The 19495-nt window shown below is 37.0% G+C and overlaps 1 protein-coding gene and 1 long non-coding RNA gene across 3 annotated transcripts in view; one reads left to right on the top strand and one right to left on the bottom strand.

Moving 5' to 3' along the window:
* Nucleotides 1–8459, top strand: part of dchs1a (dachsous cadherin-related 1a) — a 130211-nt gene extending 121752 nt beyond the window's left edge. For both annotated transcript variants that reach the window (XM_067450444.1, XM_067450443.1), the window contains exons 16-21: nucleotides 34–245; nucleotides 577–728; nucleotides 1884–2014; nucleotides 2313–2599; nucleotides 2966–3104; nucleotides 3807–8459. In XM_067450444.1, coding sequence (XP_067306545.1) covers nucleotides 34–245; nucleotides 577–728; nucleotides 1884–2014; nucleotides 2313–2599; nucleotides 2966–3104; nucleotides 3807–6400 — 3515 coding nt within the window. In that variant the 3' untranslated portion in view covers nucleotides 6401–8459. The remainder of the gene's footprint in view (nucleotides 1–33; nucleotides 246–576; nucleotides 729–1883; nucleotides 2015–2312; nucleotides 2600–2965; nucleotides 3105–3806) is intronic.
* A 3904-nt stretch (nucleotides 8460–12363) lies between these two features.
* Nucleotides 12364–14179, bottom strand: LOC137085116 (uncharacterized). Its single transcript, XR_010906909.1, has 3 exons — nucleotides 14043–14179; nucleotides 13737–13942; nucleotides 12364–12738 (listed from the first exon to the last, which is right to left on the bottom strand). It is a non-coding gene; the product is annotated as an uncharacterized lncRNA (long non-coding RNA).
* Between the last annotated feature and the right edge of the window lie 5316 nt (nucleotides 14180–19495).

The following is a 19495-nucleotide window of genomic DNA, read 5'->3' as shown; positions in this document are numbered from 1 at the left end:
TTACTATTAGTAATAATAAATTAATTATTTTAGGTGAGATTTGGGTAGAAAGTTCAACAGGTCTGGACTTTGAGGAGACCCCACGACTCCGCCTGGTGGTCAAGGCTGAAACCGCATCTTCCAGCTCCTTCATGGCAGTCAACCTTCTCCTACAGGATGTCAATGACAACTTACCACGTTTTCAACTTCACAATTATGTTGCTTATGTTCGTGAGGCCCAGGGTTATGATCATCCTATCATTCAGGTGCAGTAATCTTCCTTCGGTTTTCTCAATGGTTGAGTGTTCATAAAAGTGTAAAGTTGTGGAGTACAACATCCCTTGGCTTAAACACAGCATATTTCCAGTGCAAGCTAGAAGAGTTTCCTTTGAGTTTCCACAATGTTTTCATTGTCCGTGGTGAGAATATAGGCTCAGCTGTCCCACATAGCCACAACCAATTCCCTTTTTAACTTTTTTTTTTTTGTTATAATTTGAGTTCCAAACCCAACATTGCTAAGAGGTTCATGTTACACTCAAGCAGCTGTAGCAAATCTGCCTGTATTTTCATTGCCAATTTCACCGGTAATTTCCTCAGGTGTTGGCGAATGACCTGGACCAGGGTCAGAACGGGCAGGTGACCTACTCTATAAGGTCATCAACCATGAGCGGCCTCTTCAAGATCGACCCTATCACTGGCAGTATATCCACCGCTGCCATTATGGACAGAGAGATATGGACACAGACCAAGTACTAAGTTATTCCTTCCACTATTATGTTTATGTGGTTTTCTTTTTACCTGAGGAGTTTGTAGATCCTTAAAATGAGTGATTGAAAAATAGTGTCTTAAATGTACTATTTTAAAATATTTGGAATAGCTAAGAAAAAATCCATGCTTGTGTATTTGTTGACGGAACTACTGTTCTGTAGAGGCAGATGCACTGATTTGGTTAAAACCTTCATATTTAATCATATAATAAATATAATTTGTATCTTTATTTGAGAAATTTTTAGAGTTTGCATTTAAAAATCTTTAAACATCTTAAAGGGTTAGTTCACCCAAAAATGAAATTGATGTCATTAATGACTCACCCTAATGTTGTTCCACACCCGTAAGACCTCCGTTCATCTTCGGAACACAGTGTAAGATATTTTATATTTAGTCCGACAGCGTAGCTAAGAGTAGGCACACTATACTGTCCATGTCCAGAAAGGGAATAAAAACATCATCAAAGTAGTCCATATGTGACATCAGTTAGTTCATTAGAATCTCTTGAGGCATCGAAAATACATTTTGGTCCAAAAATAACAAAAACTACGACCTTATTCAGCATTGTCTTCTCTTCCGTGTTTGTTTTCAAACCTCAAATAAAGATTCAAACAGTCATGAATCAGCTTATTGATTCATGATTTGGATCCCCAGTGTCACGTGATTTCAGCAGTTTGGCATGCAATCCAAATCATGAATCAGTAAGCTGATTCATGACCGTTTGAATCTTTATTTGAGGTTTAAAAACAAACGTGGAAGAGAAAACAATGCTGAATAAGGTCGTAGTTTTTGTTATTTTTGGACCAAAATGTATTTTCGATGCCTCAAGAGATTCTAATGAACTAACTGATGTCACATATGGACTACTTTGATGATATTTTTATTCCCTTTCTGGACATGGACAGTATAGTGTGCCTACTCTTAGCTACGCTGTCGGACTAAATATAAAATATCTTAAACTGTGTTCTGAAGATGAACGGAGGTCTTACGGTGTGGAACGACATTAGGGTGAGTCATTAATGACATCAATTTTATTTTGGGGTGAACTAACCCTTTAAATTCCTTTCACATCAACATGAAAATTGTCTTTGAGAATATCCAGATTCTGACTTTTAATTTTGTCGTTTTGTCTCCAGCCTGGTTATTATGGCGACGGACAGAGGCAGTCCTCGGTTAGCAGGTTCTGCCACTCTCACGGTGATCATTGTAGACTTAAATGACAACAGTCCCACCATCCCTGTTCCACATGAAGTCCGGATCCCTGAGAGTAAGTTGACTGCTGTTTGAACTCGACATCATTGGTGTAATCAATGAACTAAAGGTCCTGTTTTTTCTGGCAGACATACAATGAGGCACACCGTGCTGAAAGATTGGCTCAATTACGAGGCGTTTTTCTCGCCAAACTCCTCAATGGTTATTTCCTGTCACTGATGTTGTACAATGTGTCCAATATCGATGGGCGTTGTCCAGCAAAACTTAATACTTTTGAAAGGTGCAACCACAAATGGAAACAAGTTCATTACACTTTACACAGGGTTATCAAGATTGTCTCTTTCTTTCTCTAGATACATTGATTGGAACTGTGATCACTCAGGTCACAGGGAATGATGTGGACTCTGGGCCTGCTCTCTCCTATTCCCTTCTGTTGGACTCAGACACTCAAGGGAAGTTTGGAATACACCGCTTTGGAGGAGGGGTATCCTTGACCGCCCTTCTGGACTTTGAAGAGAGAACATGGTACATGCTGACGGTCAGCTCCTCAGACACCAAGCAACAGAGTTACGCAAATCTGACCGTGCTTGTGGAGGATGTGAATGATAATGCTCCAGTCTTTTCCCAGGACCTTTACGAGGTACGTCAGAAGAGATCACAGTTTTAGGGTGAGCATTGAAATTAAGCCCAGCATAAGATAACCGAATAATATAAAGTAAACAGTCATTTGAATGTGATCCAATCAGAATTAGGTACTCCAGACTGCTTTGTGATAATAATAGATTACATAAGCTTTGATGCTCGACTCTTTGTTTAATAAATCAGTTCACTGGTTAAAATCCTTAAAATCACTTGCAATTTATTTAAATGTCAATGAGGCGCATGTGTGTATTCAGAAAATATTCCCTGTGAGCACCACATTTGAAAAATATTAAAAATAAAAATAAATTGATGCCATGTTCTGGTCAAAGCAGTCAGTGTTAAGGCCGATTTATGTCTTTGGCAGGTGACTCTAGCAGAACACTCGCCAGCAGGAAGCTCCGTTATCACAGTAACTGCTACAGATAAGGACTCTGGAGAGAACGGAAGGATAACATACAGAGTCGTGTCAACAAAGGACATGTTCTACATTGACCCAAGCAATGGTAATTTGTCCTTTTGTTCCTGTTGTTTTCCTTTTGTGTTTATTGTTCTTCATCCAAATCATTGTCAGATGTCTTGTAGAATTTATTTGTAAGGAACCAGACATTTGATGCAGTGGTTCTCAGCTGGTTTTTCTTCAGGGCCCACATTGTAGGACGTCGAGTGGCAATCCAACACCGTATCAGTTTTATTAATCGAAAGTAAGATAAGATCCCAAAATATGCAAAATTATAACATTGTCTGCACAGAAAGAAATTACTGTAAATGTAGTAAATTATGAACAACAGAAGTAGTGTAACATCAAATACTGTGTTGCTATTACTTACATATTAAGGACAGACCAATTTTTGCATAAAGACTCTAGAGTATGATGCATGGCTGTCCAGGATATTATTATTGTTATTGGGTTGTCACCCGCTAGTTAAAATGGAGAGACGTTGGGCTCGAAATGTCACCTTTGGTGAGAACATGAAATTAATATTTTTATATTTTTTTGGAGCTGTGGTGTGCCAACTTGTCTCCTGTCTCCTCCTTTTTTAGTTTTTTTTTTTGTGATTGAACACTCTCACTGATCTTTTTTCCCGTTAGATGTGCAGACTTTGTGTTGAATCTTTGTGACCCTCCAGTTAAGAACCACTGTTTTGAAGCATATAATAAAAGCCCCGATCTTACCTTGAATCTCATCCTGCAATTTCTATACATAGGTACTCTGTTCATCAAGCAGAAGGTTGAGTTTGACTCACAGCGTCCTTCCATTTTGGTGGTGATTGAAGCCAGTGATAGTGGAACACCACCGTTGACTTCCCTTACCACAGTTCAGGTGCATGTGTCTGATGTCAATGACAATGCCCCTGTATTCCACCAGACTGAGTACAGAGCCTCTGTATCCGAAGACGAAGTTCCTGGTTCGACCATTCTAACTCTGGAAGCAGTGGATGGGGACTTATCAAGGGACAACTGTGGCTTTGATTTTGCCATCGCCAGTGGGAACATCGGCAATGCCTTCCAAATTGAGAGCAGTGTTCGCTTCCTTGAGGGCCATGGATTTCAGACAGTTGGAATGCTGATATTAGTTGATAAGCTCGACTTTGAGATCGTAAATGACTACAATCTTACTATTGTGGTCTCAGATCGTGGCATACCACAACGAAGCTCAAGTGTTCCAGTTTTAATCACTGTAATGGACACCAATGATAACCCACCATCCTTCAATAGGGCAGAATACAAAGTTGTTGTCAATGAAAGGGCAGAAACAGGAACAGAAATACTTCAACTTCTTGCTGTGGACCCTGACTCGACACCTAATGGAGAGGTTCAGTACTCAATCAGTTCTGGAGATGAATCTGAGCTCTTTTCTGTAGATCAGTGGACTGGGTCCCTTCGTCTGAGGAGATCACTTGATAGTGAGGAACAGTCCTCTTACATGTTCATTATTCAGGCCTCAGATGGTCAGGGCCACTTTGCTCTTGCTCCTGTTACTGTTGAGGTCAAGGACATCAATAATAATCGCCCTTACTTTCCTCTTAAATCACTTACAGCAAGCATTCGTGAAAACCAGCCCCAGAATGCTCTAGTAACCATATTACATGCCATTGATCATGACAAAGGAGCATACGGAGAGCTGAGATATTTCCTGATGTACAATTCCAATGGCAATGGTAAAGATTCCTTTCTAGTGAACCAAACCTCCGGCGAGTTGCGAACCCGCTTTACATTTGACTTTGAAAAGATAAACACTTTCAATTTTATTGCTATGGCAATGGATGCAGGCAACTACTCTGCTACAGTCACAGTGCAAGTGTTTGTGACTGGTGAAGATGAGTATGACCCCGTTTTCACTAACTCAGATTTTACCTTCCGTATACCTGAGGGTGCCAAGAAAGGGCAAAGCATTGGCCAAGTAAATGCTAATGATGAGGATGGAGGGGTGGACGGCATCGTTCTCTATTCACTCGCAAACAGTTCGCCTTACTTTGAGGTCAACACATCTACTGGAGTGATATCCCTCAAGATGGATGCCTATCATCGTCATATAAGCCGGTCTAAAAGAGAGACACGTCAGATGATGTTGGATGTTATTGCCCACAGTCCTTTGGAGAATTCCCGAAAAGTTTCTGCCCAGATCACAATTGACGTCACCCATACATCCTTCGGCTTGAAAACAGATATGAATGTGGTACTTGCCAGTGCTATAACAGCTTCCTTGGCAGCCGTTGTGTTCCTGATCATAGTTGTTGTGGTGATATACCTCTTGAGATCCCAAAGGTACAAAGAACAAGAGACTTGCACCAGAATAGTCTCCAACGGTACTGTTCTGGAGAGTCTTGAAGATTCGAAAGTTCCAGGGGATGATAAGCTGTATCATCAGAACCTTCCAGGGTATGCAACAGACCAGACTGGGAACGCAGGAGGTACCTACACACGAGGTGGGTCTCTTGACCCATCCCACTCTAGTGGACGTGGTTCCGCTGAAGCCGAAGCAGCAGAAGATGATGAGATTCGGATGATTAATGAGTATCCACGAGTTTCTAGCATCTCCTCCTCTATGCAGGAACACATAGCTGCTCGTGGGCCTGACTCTGGTATCCAGCAAGATGCAGATCAGCTGTCTGACATTTCTTGTGAGCCAGGGATGGATGCAAACCAATGGTTTAAAGGGAAGAAACTGGGAAGTTTAAGTGGAACAATATTATCAAGCCAGTTGCCAACTTATCGGGATGAAGGTGGTGGGTATCTTGGGGTTGGAAGAGGGCTTAACATCTCGCATCCGAAAGATTACTCTTTCCCGGAAGATGGTAAGCCTGCTGTCGATGGTTCTCTTACAGCAATCGTGGCTAGTGATGAGGAACTGAGAGGCAGCTACAACTGGGACTACCTCCTCGACTGGTGCCCTCAGTTTCAGCCTCTGGCTAATGTCTTTACAGAAATTGCCAGATTAAAAGATGAGAACGCACCACCTAACCCCCGGCGGCCATTTCATCCCAAAGCAAAGACTGATCCCAAGCCCAGAATTGACCCTCCTCCCCTAATTACCTCTGTAGCTCATCCAGGGGCCAAAACTGTTTTGCCAAAACCTGCCGTAGGCCGAACATTTCCCCACCTATCCTCTTTGCGAAGGTCTCCTATTGACCATGATGGCTCTGTTTCCTCAATTGCCATGTCTCCAAGTTTTTCTCCATCGCTTTCACCACTTTCAGCCCATTCCCCAGCCATCGCTCCTTTTGGAGGTCACTCGTCCTCCGTTATCAATACAACTGAGCACTCCTTAGAGCATGAGGAGACAGAACTGAGGATTTAATGCAAGTAGAGCTCACATAAAAGGACTCAGGTTCTCTAAAAATGCCTCTCCTCTGGCATAGTCCTCAACATCATGTTGTATGTAATGTCGCCCCACTGGCTGGCCAGAGGTTTCGGTGCATCGTCACCCTTCTTAAGACTTACTGACTTGAGTTGTAAAAATGACTATTTTATAATGCTGTTCTAATGATCCTGAAGATCAACTGACATTTTTATTAGCCCAGCATTTGCACATTTTAAAGGACAGTTATGGTTGATGTCAATGTTTTGTAAGAGAAAACCCTTTTGTATTATATATTTTTGTACTGATATTTTCTTTTGTTATTTGTTTAAAAAGAATGACATATGTCAAACGGTTGCTATAACCTGTGATTTCATTGACATACATTTATATTTGTATATTTGTGGGTGTTATCGGAGCTTGTTCTGGTTTATTAACAGTTGCCATTCTAAAGTGTTCTAAGTATGTTCAGTATTAAGCTCTTAAGTGTTTGGGGAACATGTTTTGCTGTCAGTATTTATATAAAAATGAAAGTTACAGTATCTGCAAAATGCCAGTGTACAGTCTTTGAAGGATTTGCTGCAGACCACAGTGATCATATTGATTTTCTACATGCTGCTTCCCCTCCCTTGGCTTGACTAACGGGAACACAATTGTAGCTATGAAACTAAATATTAAAACAAAAGATTCCCTCACCCCCATTTTGTGAGTTTTCGAAATCTAATAACTTTTGAAAAGTTATGTTCCTTTTTTTGTGTGTGTGTTGAAGCATAAGGACTGTAGTGCAAGCTATCGGTGGCAGGAATTTCAAAAACTACACAGAAATAACAATAATAGAAATATTAAAAATTAGTTATGGCAGCTCTTATCAGCACATCTGAAGAGCTGGCAACTACAAATGTCATAACGTAACTGGAAATAACATATTGTCCTTTTTATTCTTATGTTTGTTCTCAAGTGCTTTTTTGAAAACCGATCTTAAATATTTTTTAGGCCAGTGAAAAGGTTATCATGCCGATATTACAATAAGTAGGCTGTAAATAGCAATTTGATAAGTTCAAATCCTTTCACTTATGCTAAACTATTTTTTTTCTGGATGTTTATGTTTTAATAAATACATCAAGCTATCTAATAACACATCATTTGACCAAAATAAAGATTCTCTCACATCTCCGCTACTCCCTAGCCAAGGTGCTGTATAGGTACATTTTTGTAGCATATTTCAAACATTACTGTGGGTAAACAATTGGTGAAATGTATTATACCACAAAATGCTGGATTACTTTGTTTGTATGTATGTAAATTACATGGCTCAATAATGTTATGAAACCCATATTTGTTAAAAAGCACTGGTGATTTGATTTTAGTAACATGTTTGTTTCTACAATGTACAGTTTGCTTTAAAATTAAAAGATAAAGTAAAAATAGTTCAAACTAAAAAATGGCAGCATTGTGCATTCTCCTAGCAGGATTAATTTGTAGCCTTTTAATTTTCTTAAGTGATTGTGAAATTTTGGGAATTTTTGTAAATTATTTTCGAATACTTAAATGATGATTGTAAATGTTGCCATATGACCATCATTTCTGTGCTATATTTTTTTTTCTTTCAGATTTTTCAGAAAATTTCTGATGCCCATTGAAAGGCTCAATTTGTAATTCTGAAAATCAACAGTGCCTATTGGAAAAAAACGTGTTTATGACTGATTGTTAAAATGATGTTTAGATTCGTTTTTTGAGGTTAACCTGATTAAACAGGATATCTCGCTACTTGTTAAAGAATCCTATATTTATGGCAGATACTTCACTTTTGTACACAAACAATTCCTCACTCGTAACTGTGAACATGTTATATTCATGCTGCCTTGAAGGAAAATAAATAATGTTCAGTTGTTCTGTGTTCTTTTAAAAAGTTTCTCATAATGTTCGTATCACTGTTCATAGTGTTATAGGTGGATGAAATCTGTTTACATTAATTTTGAATAGCACTGTGGTCCAAAAAATGGCCAGACATTTTTGTCTTACCTTTGTACCCAATATAATTCAAAGGGCATTGATGATAGGTGGTGGTGTTTTTATTGTAAATGATGACCAGAAAACACTGAATTTTCTTCAGTTTCCACCTTAAACCTTTGAAGATTTTTTGTTGTATATTTACAAAGTGCCTGATTAAAATGTATTTCCAATAATGAGCCTTAAACATCATCTATTTCTTAATTATATGTATACATCGGTGTTGATAATAAAAGTTTACATATTTTAGATCTAAAACAAGACATTATTTGAACTACATTGGAAATTTGAACTGTATTTCAATTGTAAATCTCTAAGTTTCAATATACTGTATATTTTCACCAGGCTTTGTTGAGTTAGTTGATACCGTTGGTAAATATTACTTTGTCTCAATGTTTTCTTAGTAAAATTGGAAGAGTGTTTCAATTAACTAGGGCTGTCTTAATTTACTATAATTAGTTATTGAAAAAATAATGTGTTAAAATGCACCTGCCATGCCATGCCCTGGTCCTACTTCCTCTTATATCTCATATACAGTTGATTGACTACGAAGTTTGAGTTTCTACAAGAACCAGTGAGGTTTGTTCTCGCTCCTCAAGTACAGTGAGCTTGTGTTTGTTTCCATTTGTATGTGAATAAAAGCCTTAATTCAATCTGTTCATTATATAAAGCAATCCAATCTCTTTAGAACATTTTGACTACATCAAACAGATTATTTTTACGATCGCTTGATGACCTTTTGAATCAACAAAGGGGTGGACTGTCAATGAAGGGACAGAAATCTCAGATTTCTTTAAATATATCGTAAAGGGTTAGTTCACCCCCCCCCCCCCCCAAAAAAAAAAAATCTGTCATTAATTACTCACCCTCGTGTCATGTTCAACTTCAGAACACAAATAAAGATACTTTTGATGAACTCTTCATAGAAATCTATGCAATTAACACTTTCAAGGTCCAGAAAGGTAGTAAACACATCATTAAAGTTGTCCATGTGACTCCAGTGGTTCAACCTTAATGTTATAAAGCGATGAGAATAATTTATGTGCGCAAAAAACAAACAAAAATAACAACTTTAGTCAACAATATCAGACTCTTATGCTGTTGACAGTGTAAACAATGCAGTGCTTTCTTGTTCTATCTACAGAATGACTCGCGTACATGCGTTGTGGTGCTCACATGAACAGTCTAAGCCAATAGTAAGCCAGCGTTCTGTATCAACAGCGGAAGAGTCTGACACAGGCTAGAAGTAATTTGTGAATAAAGTCGTTATTTTTGCTTATTTTTTCTCGTTGCTTCATTAAATTAAGGTTGAACCACTGGAATCACATGATTTTAACAAAGTTTGTACTTCCTTTCTGGACATTTGAAAGCCATTATATTGGACCATTATTGCTGTGTGTTTCAAAGATGAACGAATGTCTTATGGGTTTGGAACGACATGAGGCTGAGGAATTAATGAGAGAATTTTCATTTTTGGGTGAGCTAACCCTTTAATATTGCATTATATTTTAGACACAATATTGTTTGTTTCTGTTCAATTTTGTTAAAGAAAATATCACCATAAAGCAACAACAAAACTGTACGGTGTTACATTTTTCCATTAATCGGGTAGCCCATATAGAAAGAGAGCCATTTACTTCATTCATGAATAAGTCAGCTATTCTAATTTATCGAATGAATGAATGACTCAATGGATAACTCATTTTACATGTACTACAGGCAAATTTAGTTTCTTACTCATAAAAAGAAAATTCATATTTACATATTAATATTAATAAAAATCAAGCAAAAAAAAAAAAATACAAAGACATTTCTAAAAGTATCTTCTTTTATGTTCCACGGAAGTAAGTCAGTCATTCAGGATTCAGTGAACTCTCTTGGGATTATTTAATGCAATTGTAATTGCAGTGTAAATGCATTCATGCCACTCTGAGCTGAGATTTTTGTAATGTATATTCATGCCTTTTCTCATTTAACACAATGATGAAATTATCTTACCTTTTGGGGGTAATTATTCAGACAATATAATGTGTGATTCATTTGCGATTAATTCGATTCATTAATCACATCATGTGATTAATTCGATTTTTTTTTTTAAACAATAATTTTACAGCCCTGATTTGTACATGACATACATTTGTTTGCAAAAATGGTGATGGTATTTTAACCTTCAAGAATGTTCACAGATAGCTGCAGCCTGGTCATCTACTGCAGTTTCAATATGTAAAGTCAAAGTGATGAACTGAACTCCAAATAGAATCCAGATGTTCAGCCAGAAATTGGAAAAATATTGATGTAGATTTATTGTTATTATGTCAGATAAAAATGTGTGTGATTCCCTATTGACTAAAATAAATACTTTACATATGGGATAGTTAATATGTGGTTCATGAATGAAACTGCAGGCATACAAAGACCACAGAATCCTAGTTTAGCTAATGTTTCTGTGTTTCCATCAGGTCTCAAAGCTCATGCACAGACTGATAGGGGGAGAATTCAGTCTTCCCACCTGTCCCGGGGAGGAAGTACCAGATAATTTGTCTCTTCCAAACTGACTCAATAGAGACCAAAGATATACAGCACACTAGATACAGCATCTTTTGCAGCTGGGGCCTTATAATTAATTCTTTAAAAAGCCAAAAATTAGGTTTTAAATCATGGAGCCTATAACAGTTGCAAAAAAAGAATTGGGTCAGTCCCTTGTCAAAAAATCCTTAAGGATTTTTAATGGAAATCTGTACAGGATTCCATTAAAAATTTCTATCATATTTTGGAACCGTTCCTATAGGATTCCGTTAGAAATAATCTTATAGGATAATTTATTTCTTGTCCTTTAAGATTCTTATCTGATTCCTAAAGGATTCTTTGGGAATTGTCTTATAAGATAATACATAAATATCCCGTAGGATAAATCCTAAAGGATTCCAATAAGATTCCAAATGTTATCTGATTCCTATCAGATTCTGTGAGAATTGTCTTATAAGACAATACATACATATTCTGTAGGACAATTTCAACAGGATTTTATTGGATTCAATTGGGTCTTTCTCTCTCTCTCGTTCTTACACACACACACGGTTTTGCTATCTTTGCTTTCTACATGGTATGGAAGGCATATTCGGACACAGCAAAGATAGCAAAGTGTACCAAGGCTACTATGTCTGAATACTTGGTACACTGTAAGAAAGAAAAAAAAAGTAGAATTAGACCCTTTTCACATTTCCGGGTTTCTCAGAGCGGAAGTCGTCATAGTTAGGTTAACTTCCCATACAACTATGACCGTAGTAACCGCGGTATTTTGGTGCGAACCATGGTTTTTAAAAAACATGGTTTTACTACAGTTATATTGTAGTAATACTATAGTAAAACTGGAGTTTGAATTACTGTAGTAACTGGTATTTTTAACAACCATGGTTTTAACACCATGGTTTTACTACAGTTATATTGTAGTAATACTACATAAAACCATTGTAACCATGACTGCAGCAACCATGTTTTTTTGCAGTAAACATGGTTTTAAAAAACATGGAACATGTACCATAAATTGGTTGTATTACCACAGTGCAGCCATGGTTTTACTAAATTATCTTGAAGTACTTTTAAGTAATTAAGTTACAACAAACATCTAAATAATAACAACAGAAAGAAGTTACCATTCTATGATACAAACTTTATTACAGAAATTACATAATCTGAACAAAAAATATAAACTTTCATGTGTTCTCATGTGACAAAAAATAATAAACTACAAAGTTGTAAATTATTTTTGATAAAGTGGTGCTGTGCAATGGTTAAAACATTTAGTTGCTAATTTACAAATAAAAAAATAGCAATTTGTTCCACTGTAATAATGATTTATATACAAAAATAACATTGTACAAATAAAAATGACTTAAAGCACCTTTAAATACACAGCATCTTCCTCCTCTAAAATGTCTATAACCTGCAAACATGTGCCCAAAACAAGCATACGTTTGCAATTTATACTGTACATAAATTAACAGGATTATAACAATATTACTTAAAAACATTACTAAAATTGTATTTTATTTTTATGGAAAAATCTTACATATACTACACAATAAAAATTAGAAGAAATTAGTGTTTTTTTTAAATAATGTTTAAAATGATATCCACTCACAATAGATGAAGACATGAAGTCTCCTGGTGGGGGACGAATACATTCTAGGTGGAAAAGTGTTCAAAAACATGTGATGCAGCATCCATGCCAGCACCTGTCAGTGTGAAGTCTGCCGTACAGGCCGGCAGGTTACAGTCCAGCTTTGGTTTGGTTCTGTCTTGACCTTCAGCCCAAAAGGATGTAGGAGCTAAAATGAGAAGAATACACACCACATTAACACACGGCTAGCTGGAATTCTTAACTGTACTATCGAGTAGCCATTTAATAATGTCCAAGTGCAATGATGTCTATTCATTCAGTGTTTTCACAACCCATAAATTATTATGGCTCCAAAAGCAAAGCAGAAAGAATGTACATTAAAGGATTAGTGCACCCCAAAATGATAATTCCTGATCTTTTACTCACCCCAATGCCATCCAAGATGTTCATGTCTTTCATTCTTCAGTAGAAAATAAATAAACATGTATATACTTTTTAACCTCAAATGCTCGACTTTGATGATGTAAGGCTTTGTGGCGTCATTACGTTGGAAAGGTCACGAGTGTGACGTATGTGGAAGTACCGTCCCAGTGTTAAAACAAACGTGCAAAGACTAAATCAAACACCCTTTACAAAAATAAAAGGTAAAACAACAATGTCGGACCATTTTAAAGTTAGAGGAGAACATGAGATGGAGTTTTTTGGCACTGGGTCACCACTGACCTTTCCGGAAAACAACATCAAAGTCGTGCATTTGAGGTAAAAGGTATGCTTTTTTTTTTTTTTTAGAAAATGACCGATGGAAATTATCAGGAGATTTTAATTTTGGGGTGAACTAATTCTTTAACAATACAGAACACGATTTTAGATTCAAATTCAATTTCTATTTGTTATAAATCTGCCAGGTTCTCACACCAGCCAATCACAGCGCTCCCTCTCCCGAATACTGATTACTCACACCTGAACTTCATCACACTCATCTCCACTATAGATAATACCAGTAAAACTCAATAGTTTTGTGACCTGTTTTAATATAAACAGGGTTTGTGTTTTTAGGTTTACTTGTTAATTTAATATTCCTCATACAGTGTCACTTATGTTTTGAATGTCAAAGCCTTCTTAATATGTATAATTTTGCTAAAGAAAATAACTAAATCATGCTGATATTATGTCAAATATTATGTGAAATACATGCATTAAAATTACCTTCCTCAGTTCACCCGTTTCTTACAGCTCTGTCAGCAGCTTCCTCCAGAAATGTTGGAATCTTCCCCTCTGTTGTAGATGGGTTATTTTGTCCCTCCTGACGTCAGAACATTTTTACAATACTTGTTTACTAGTTTGCAGCGTTAGCTTAAGTTACCTCTTGTGAAAACGGTTGAGATGCTCCCGAATTCGACACTAAACCATTTCTATCAAGTAGTTATTCAACAGAAGTGTGTCAGTTAACGTAAGAAAGGTGTCAGGAACAGTTGTGTGCATTATTTGTGTGGTTTTAGGGACTAAACTCACCTGAAACTAGTTAAAACAGCGCGGAAGTGCTGCTCGTTTGACTCCGAGTCCCCGTTTCCATGGCAACTCTGCTCCAGTGTGGTTTGAAGAACGCGATTCGAATGTCCAACGCGCATGCGCATTAAAGCCACAGTCACAGATCATTTACATAAATAACCATCTAGATTTAAAACATTACATGAATTAAAATCTCATTGATATTAAATCATTAATTTAAAATTGTATTTAGTCATATATGACCCATTCATAGGTGCAAAATGCCACCCCTGCACTAGTGATACAAAATGGCACTTTTATATATATTTTGTATTATTATAGGAACACGCAACCTAATTATTTCATTTGAAAGTGTGATTGTTTTTCTATGCAAACGCTTTGCTTTGGTTATATAACAATATTAAGCCAATCTAGTGGTTTTTTTTTTTTCATTTAAAAGTGAAATTCCATTAAAATAAATCAGTTTGTCCTATAGGATTCTAAGAATCCAATAAGATCCTACAGGACAAAGTGAAAATCCATTAAAATAAATCAGAATGTCCTATAGGATTCTAAGAATCCAATAAGATCCTACAGGACAAAGTGAAAATCCATTAAAATAAATCAGATTGTCCTATAAGATTCTAAGAATCCAATAAGATCCTATAGGACAAAGTGAAAATCCATTAAAATAAATCAGATTGTCCTATAGGATTCTAAGAATCCAATAAGATCCTATAGGACAAAGTGAAAATCCAATAGGATTTTTTGACAAGGGGTAACAAAGCTTGCCACACAAGAGGAAGAATTGAGTCATTATTCATCCATACTCAGACCTTAATGATTTGTGGATCTTTCAGAACATGTCATTAGAGCCATGCCATAAACAGCTTGGATTACAGGACATGTCATATACTGCAGACACTCCTGTGAGTATATTGCCATGAAGACAAAAAGAACTGTCTAGCATTCGACCGCAAAATACTCCCTGAAACTAGTTGTTGAATGTGGGTTTGACTAAAAACATTTATACCGAAGGACATTTTGTTGGACTAAAACACTCAAACAGAAGGTTATTACACTCTATACCTAACAACGTTCCTGTAAATACGCTTTAACCAGACGCATTTGAGCTCGCTGCTTATAGTATCTCGCGTATGAGCGGTGCACTTTGTTGTTGAGCCGTTGTGCCAAATTAAAAGAGCTGCGCGGACATAGAAACATAAAACATAAAACCCGTAAAGGAGTTCGAATTTTTCTACTTCTAGGTCCATTGTCCTATAATGTCGATGCTTGTAATAAGGTCTGTGGTAAATACAAGCTCAAGATATTTTCATGTTTTATTTGATGATATAAAATACATCAGTGTTACCCCACTTGTGATTTTTTTCAAGCTTTTACTTGTCTTGTAAAAGGCAAGTTGCTAACAAGTGGCTAAATGGGACTACAAAGGCTGTCGAGGAGATTAAACGTCATCAGCCGAACAGGTAAATTCTTCTATTTGCTAGATCACTTTCAAAGCCTCGTCATGTTTATAATCGTGCTCTTGCAATATTTTAACGCAAACATTCAGGAGAAAATGTGTTCAGTTGCACTAATATGCATTAATTCAAGCCTAACTAATGCACAGATAATCATGAGTTAATGTATTACTATGATGAACTAACCCATTTATTAATGATACTGCATCAGCAACTAATGAAGATTCTACCTGATTAATAGATTAAGTAATCATTAAATTGGTTAAATATGTCCTAATGTATTAATTCCTTAATAACATTTATAACTAATAATGTAAATGAACGTGTTAATTACCACAATGGGTCAAAGCCATGCATTTCCACTTCCAGTTGTCTTCTTTAATTAATCATTAACTAATGATTTATAAAGGTATCTTTATGTTATGACTTTACTTGTTGGGGCACATGACTATTAACTAATTGATTAAGTAATATTTAATTGTGGTTATGGGTTTTGAATTAATTTTAATTAGCTAATAATAAATAGTCATGTGCCCCAACAAGTAAAGACATAATATAATTATACCTTTATAAATCATTAGCTAATAATTAATTAAAGAAGACAACTGGAAGTGGAAATGCATGGCTTTGACCCATTGTGGTAATTAACACATATTTATATAATATGTTATTAAGGAATTAATACATTGACATATTTAACTAATAACAATTAAATGATTTCTTAATCTATTAATAATGTAGAATCTTTATTAGTTGCTGATGCAGTAATCAATAAAGCTACACTGTGTAACTTTTATTGTTTATTCTTAGCTAAAAACAATTAGTTCTTTCAAAAATATATGTGCTCATTAATGTATATTTACTTCTTTCGAGTAATAAAGTATTCTCGTAAGTTTATGTTATGCGATTGAAAATACATATGGGTGAGGGGTTCGAATGCCGGTCGCCATGTTGCCCCTCCATCTTGAAAGTACATTAGCCAAAGAGGGATCGGATTTCGCGTTTTAACAGTCGATGCCACTGTGTTGAATGTGAAGAGGGGGATTGCCATGTTAATCTTGGACTAAATCGGCCACCATAGGAGTTAAAACAAAATCAGAATTGAGAGGAACTGAAACTAATATTCACTGGATGGTCATATACCTTTACACCGCTAGATGGGGGAAAATATCACACAGTGTAGCTTTAATAAATCGGTTAGTTCACCATTAGTAATACATTAAAGTAATACATTAAATACATAAATGATTATCTGTGCATTAATTAAGCATTAGTGCACCTGAATTGTAATGTGTTACCAAAAATATTTCCAAACAAAGACTGGAAGACTAGTCGGAAGCATATACAGTTGTGGTCCAAATTATTAGCCCCGCTTGGTAAATATGATCAAGATGGCTGTAAAAAGGATTCTGCATTGTTTATCCTTTTGATCTATCTTTCAAAAATTCACAAAAATCTAACCTTTCATTAAAGTAAAAGAATTGAAAGTGGAGGGAAATTACATTATGAAATACGAGTTGGACACAATTATTGAGCCGGATCTCACGAAAATGCGTATAAATAGTACGAGTTTGCAATCTCGTGGAATGTATACGCCAAAATGAGTTTTGGCGTGCGAATGGTATGTGGTTTTTCGCGTGCATATGATACGCACTTTATGGCGTATTATACATACGAACCCCCCACCCCACCACCCTAAACCTACCCAAGGCGTGTCATATGCACGCCATAAAGTGCGTATCATATGCACGCGAAAAACCGCGTACCATACGCACGCCAAAACTCATTTTAGCGTATCCATTCCACGAGATTGCAAACTCGTACTATTTATACGCATGACCATGAGATCGTGTTGCAATTATTGGCACACCTAGAATTGTTTTAAGTTAAATATCTCTGAAGTATACTGTATTCCCATTCTACATTTTTTTGCACATCACGGTGACTAGAAAACATGAAATTGACCAGCTATGACATCTTGTTCCACAACAGTTACATTTAGGGAAACACATAAGGCCAAAATCCCTTAATCATCCATCACAATGAGTAAAACCAAAGAATATAGTTCTGATGTGCAGCAAAAGATTGTTGAGCTTCATAAAATAGAAAGTGGCTGTAGGAAAATAGCTCTAAAGCATTGAAAACCACCATCAGGGCAATATTAAAGAAGTTCCAACTAAAGATGTTACAATCTGCCTGTGTCTATATCGTCCTAATGCACAGTGAGGAGGAGCGTTTGAGTGGCCAAAGACTCCAAGAATGAAAGATAGAGAATTTTGAGGGGTTTAGGATTAGAAACACTTTTAAAAATGATCAGGAAAAATCCTCCTCGCTCATCCAGAAACAGACTCCAGCATATTCCGTTGTCAGACATGACTGGATCTTCAAATGGGACCAGCTTCTATGGTCAGATGAAACAAAGAAAAGAACTTATTGGTAGCAAACCCACCTGATGGGTTTGGTGCTAACAAGGATAATAAATACTCCCAACGGTTAAGTAAACTGCTTGACCTGTGATACTTTGAGCCTTTTTTGCTGGAGATCCTGTACATCTTGTTCAGATACATGGTATCATCGATTCTACCAGCAGATAAAAAGATTTATACCGACCTCTGCTAAAAAAATATTATAATGGGCCATGGTTTGATCTTTCATCAGGACAGTGATCCAAAAAACAAAAACAAAAAAAATCATTTAAAATCGGCACAACGTCACTGAGCACAAAATGAAGCTTCTGAACCCTCCCAGTTCCCTGACATGAACCCTATCTGGAGAGATTCTGGATGAATGGCTTCTGATCTCTTGTAATGTGTTCTCCAAACTCATCAGACAAAAAAGGTATTGATGCTAATAATTATGTCCAACATGTTCTGGAACATTTATTTCATAAAGAGATTTTCCCCAAATTTTCAAATCTTTTACTTATATGAAAGGTTAGAACAATTAAAGGGTTACTGCAGCTTTTTATAAGTAGAAACCTGGGAGTATATTCGAATGATTGTGCTTCCCCCTCTCGTATCCCCCTGAGACGAGAGAATTATGTCTTTTATTTTTGGCCAGAGGCTAAAGACTACAGCCAGTAGGAGGAGCTATTTCCGCATGTTTTCAACCCGTCCATGGGGAGTGGGATCGCACTCACAGCACTCGGCTCGGGCATGTAAACGGAGCGGAGCAGAGTAAAGTGAATGTTTAAAATTTTCAAATGAATTCCTATGTAAGTTAATCTTTTAAAGGCATGAACTGAAAACACGGCAGACTGAACACACGCTGTATAGCTCCGCATACCTCAGCTCAAGTGATGAATGTAATTTGACTCCTGCTGTGTTTGTGCCTTGACTCTCGTTCAGCTCACACACACGCTATTGAACAGACACACTCAGTTTTTAATTGTAGTGTCTGTTCTCTAACTGAACTGATTTTATGAAAATGAACGCGGTGGACAAGTGATCCAGTAATCCAGTAGAGGTGGCTTTGGGAGTGGCCCGGCAGTGAAGCAAGTGCATTCTGGGAGTTGCTGTCTTAAAAACATTAAAAGTACCATAGTAACATGTACTATTGAGTTAATACTTATAAAAACACCGACCAACGCATTCTTGTAACGGATTCACAGAGGCAGGATTCAATTGCAAGTAACTCTGTTTAATGACAGAAGTGTCACAGAAGCCGAAACTCAGAACACAGAAGAAGTCCGGATAAGACGGAGCAGTGAGAGAGACTCTGTTGGCGACACAGGCAGGCTGTGAGCAGCTGTGACTCGGGAGGTCGGTACAGGTAATCCGGGAAGGGATCCAGCGTTTCACGGAAGGGGGAAACGACAACCAACACAGAGACACAAGGGGAAACATCCAATAACGCTCTGACAAAGACAAGAGAGAAACAGAGAGACTAAATAGTGTGAAGGTGATGAGTTGCAGCTGGTGCAGGTGATCAGCCACAGGTGCGTGATGAGCCAATCCCAGGCTCCGCCCTCACCTACATTCAACACGCACCCAAGAG

The sequence above is a fragment of the Pseudorasbora parva genome, chromosome 8 (assembly GCF_024679245.1).
Source record: "Pseudorasbora parva isolate DD20220531a chromosome 8, ASM2467924v1, whole genome shotgun sequence".
In the NCBI taxonomy this organism is placed as follows: Eukaryota; Metazoa; Chordata; class Actinopteri; order Cypriniformes; family Gobionidae; genus Pseudorasbora; species Pseudorasbora parva.
Note: the sequence above shows the minus strand (reverse complement) of the source record. Positions and strands in the feature narration are given on the sequence as shown.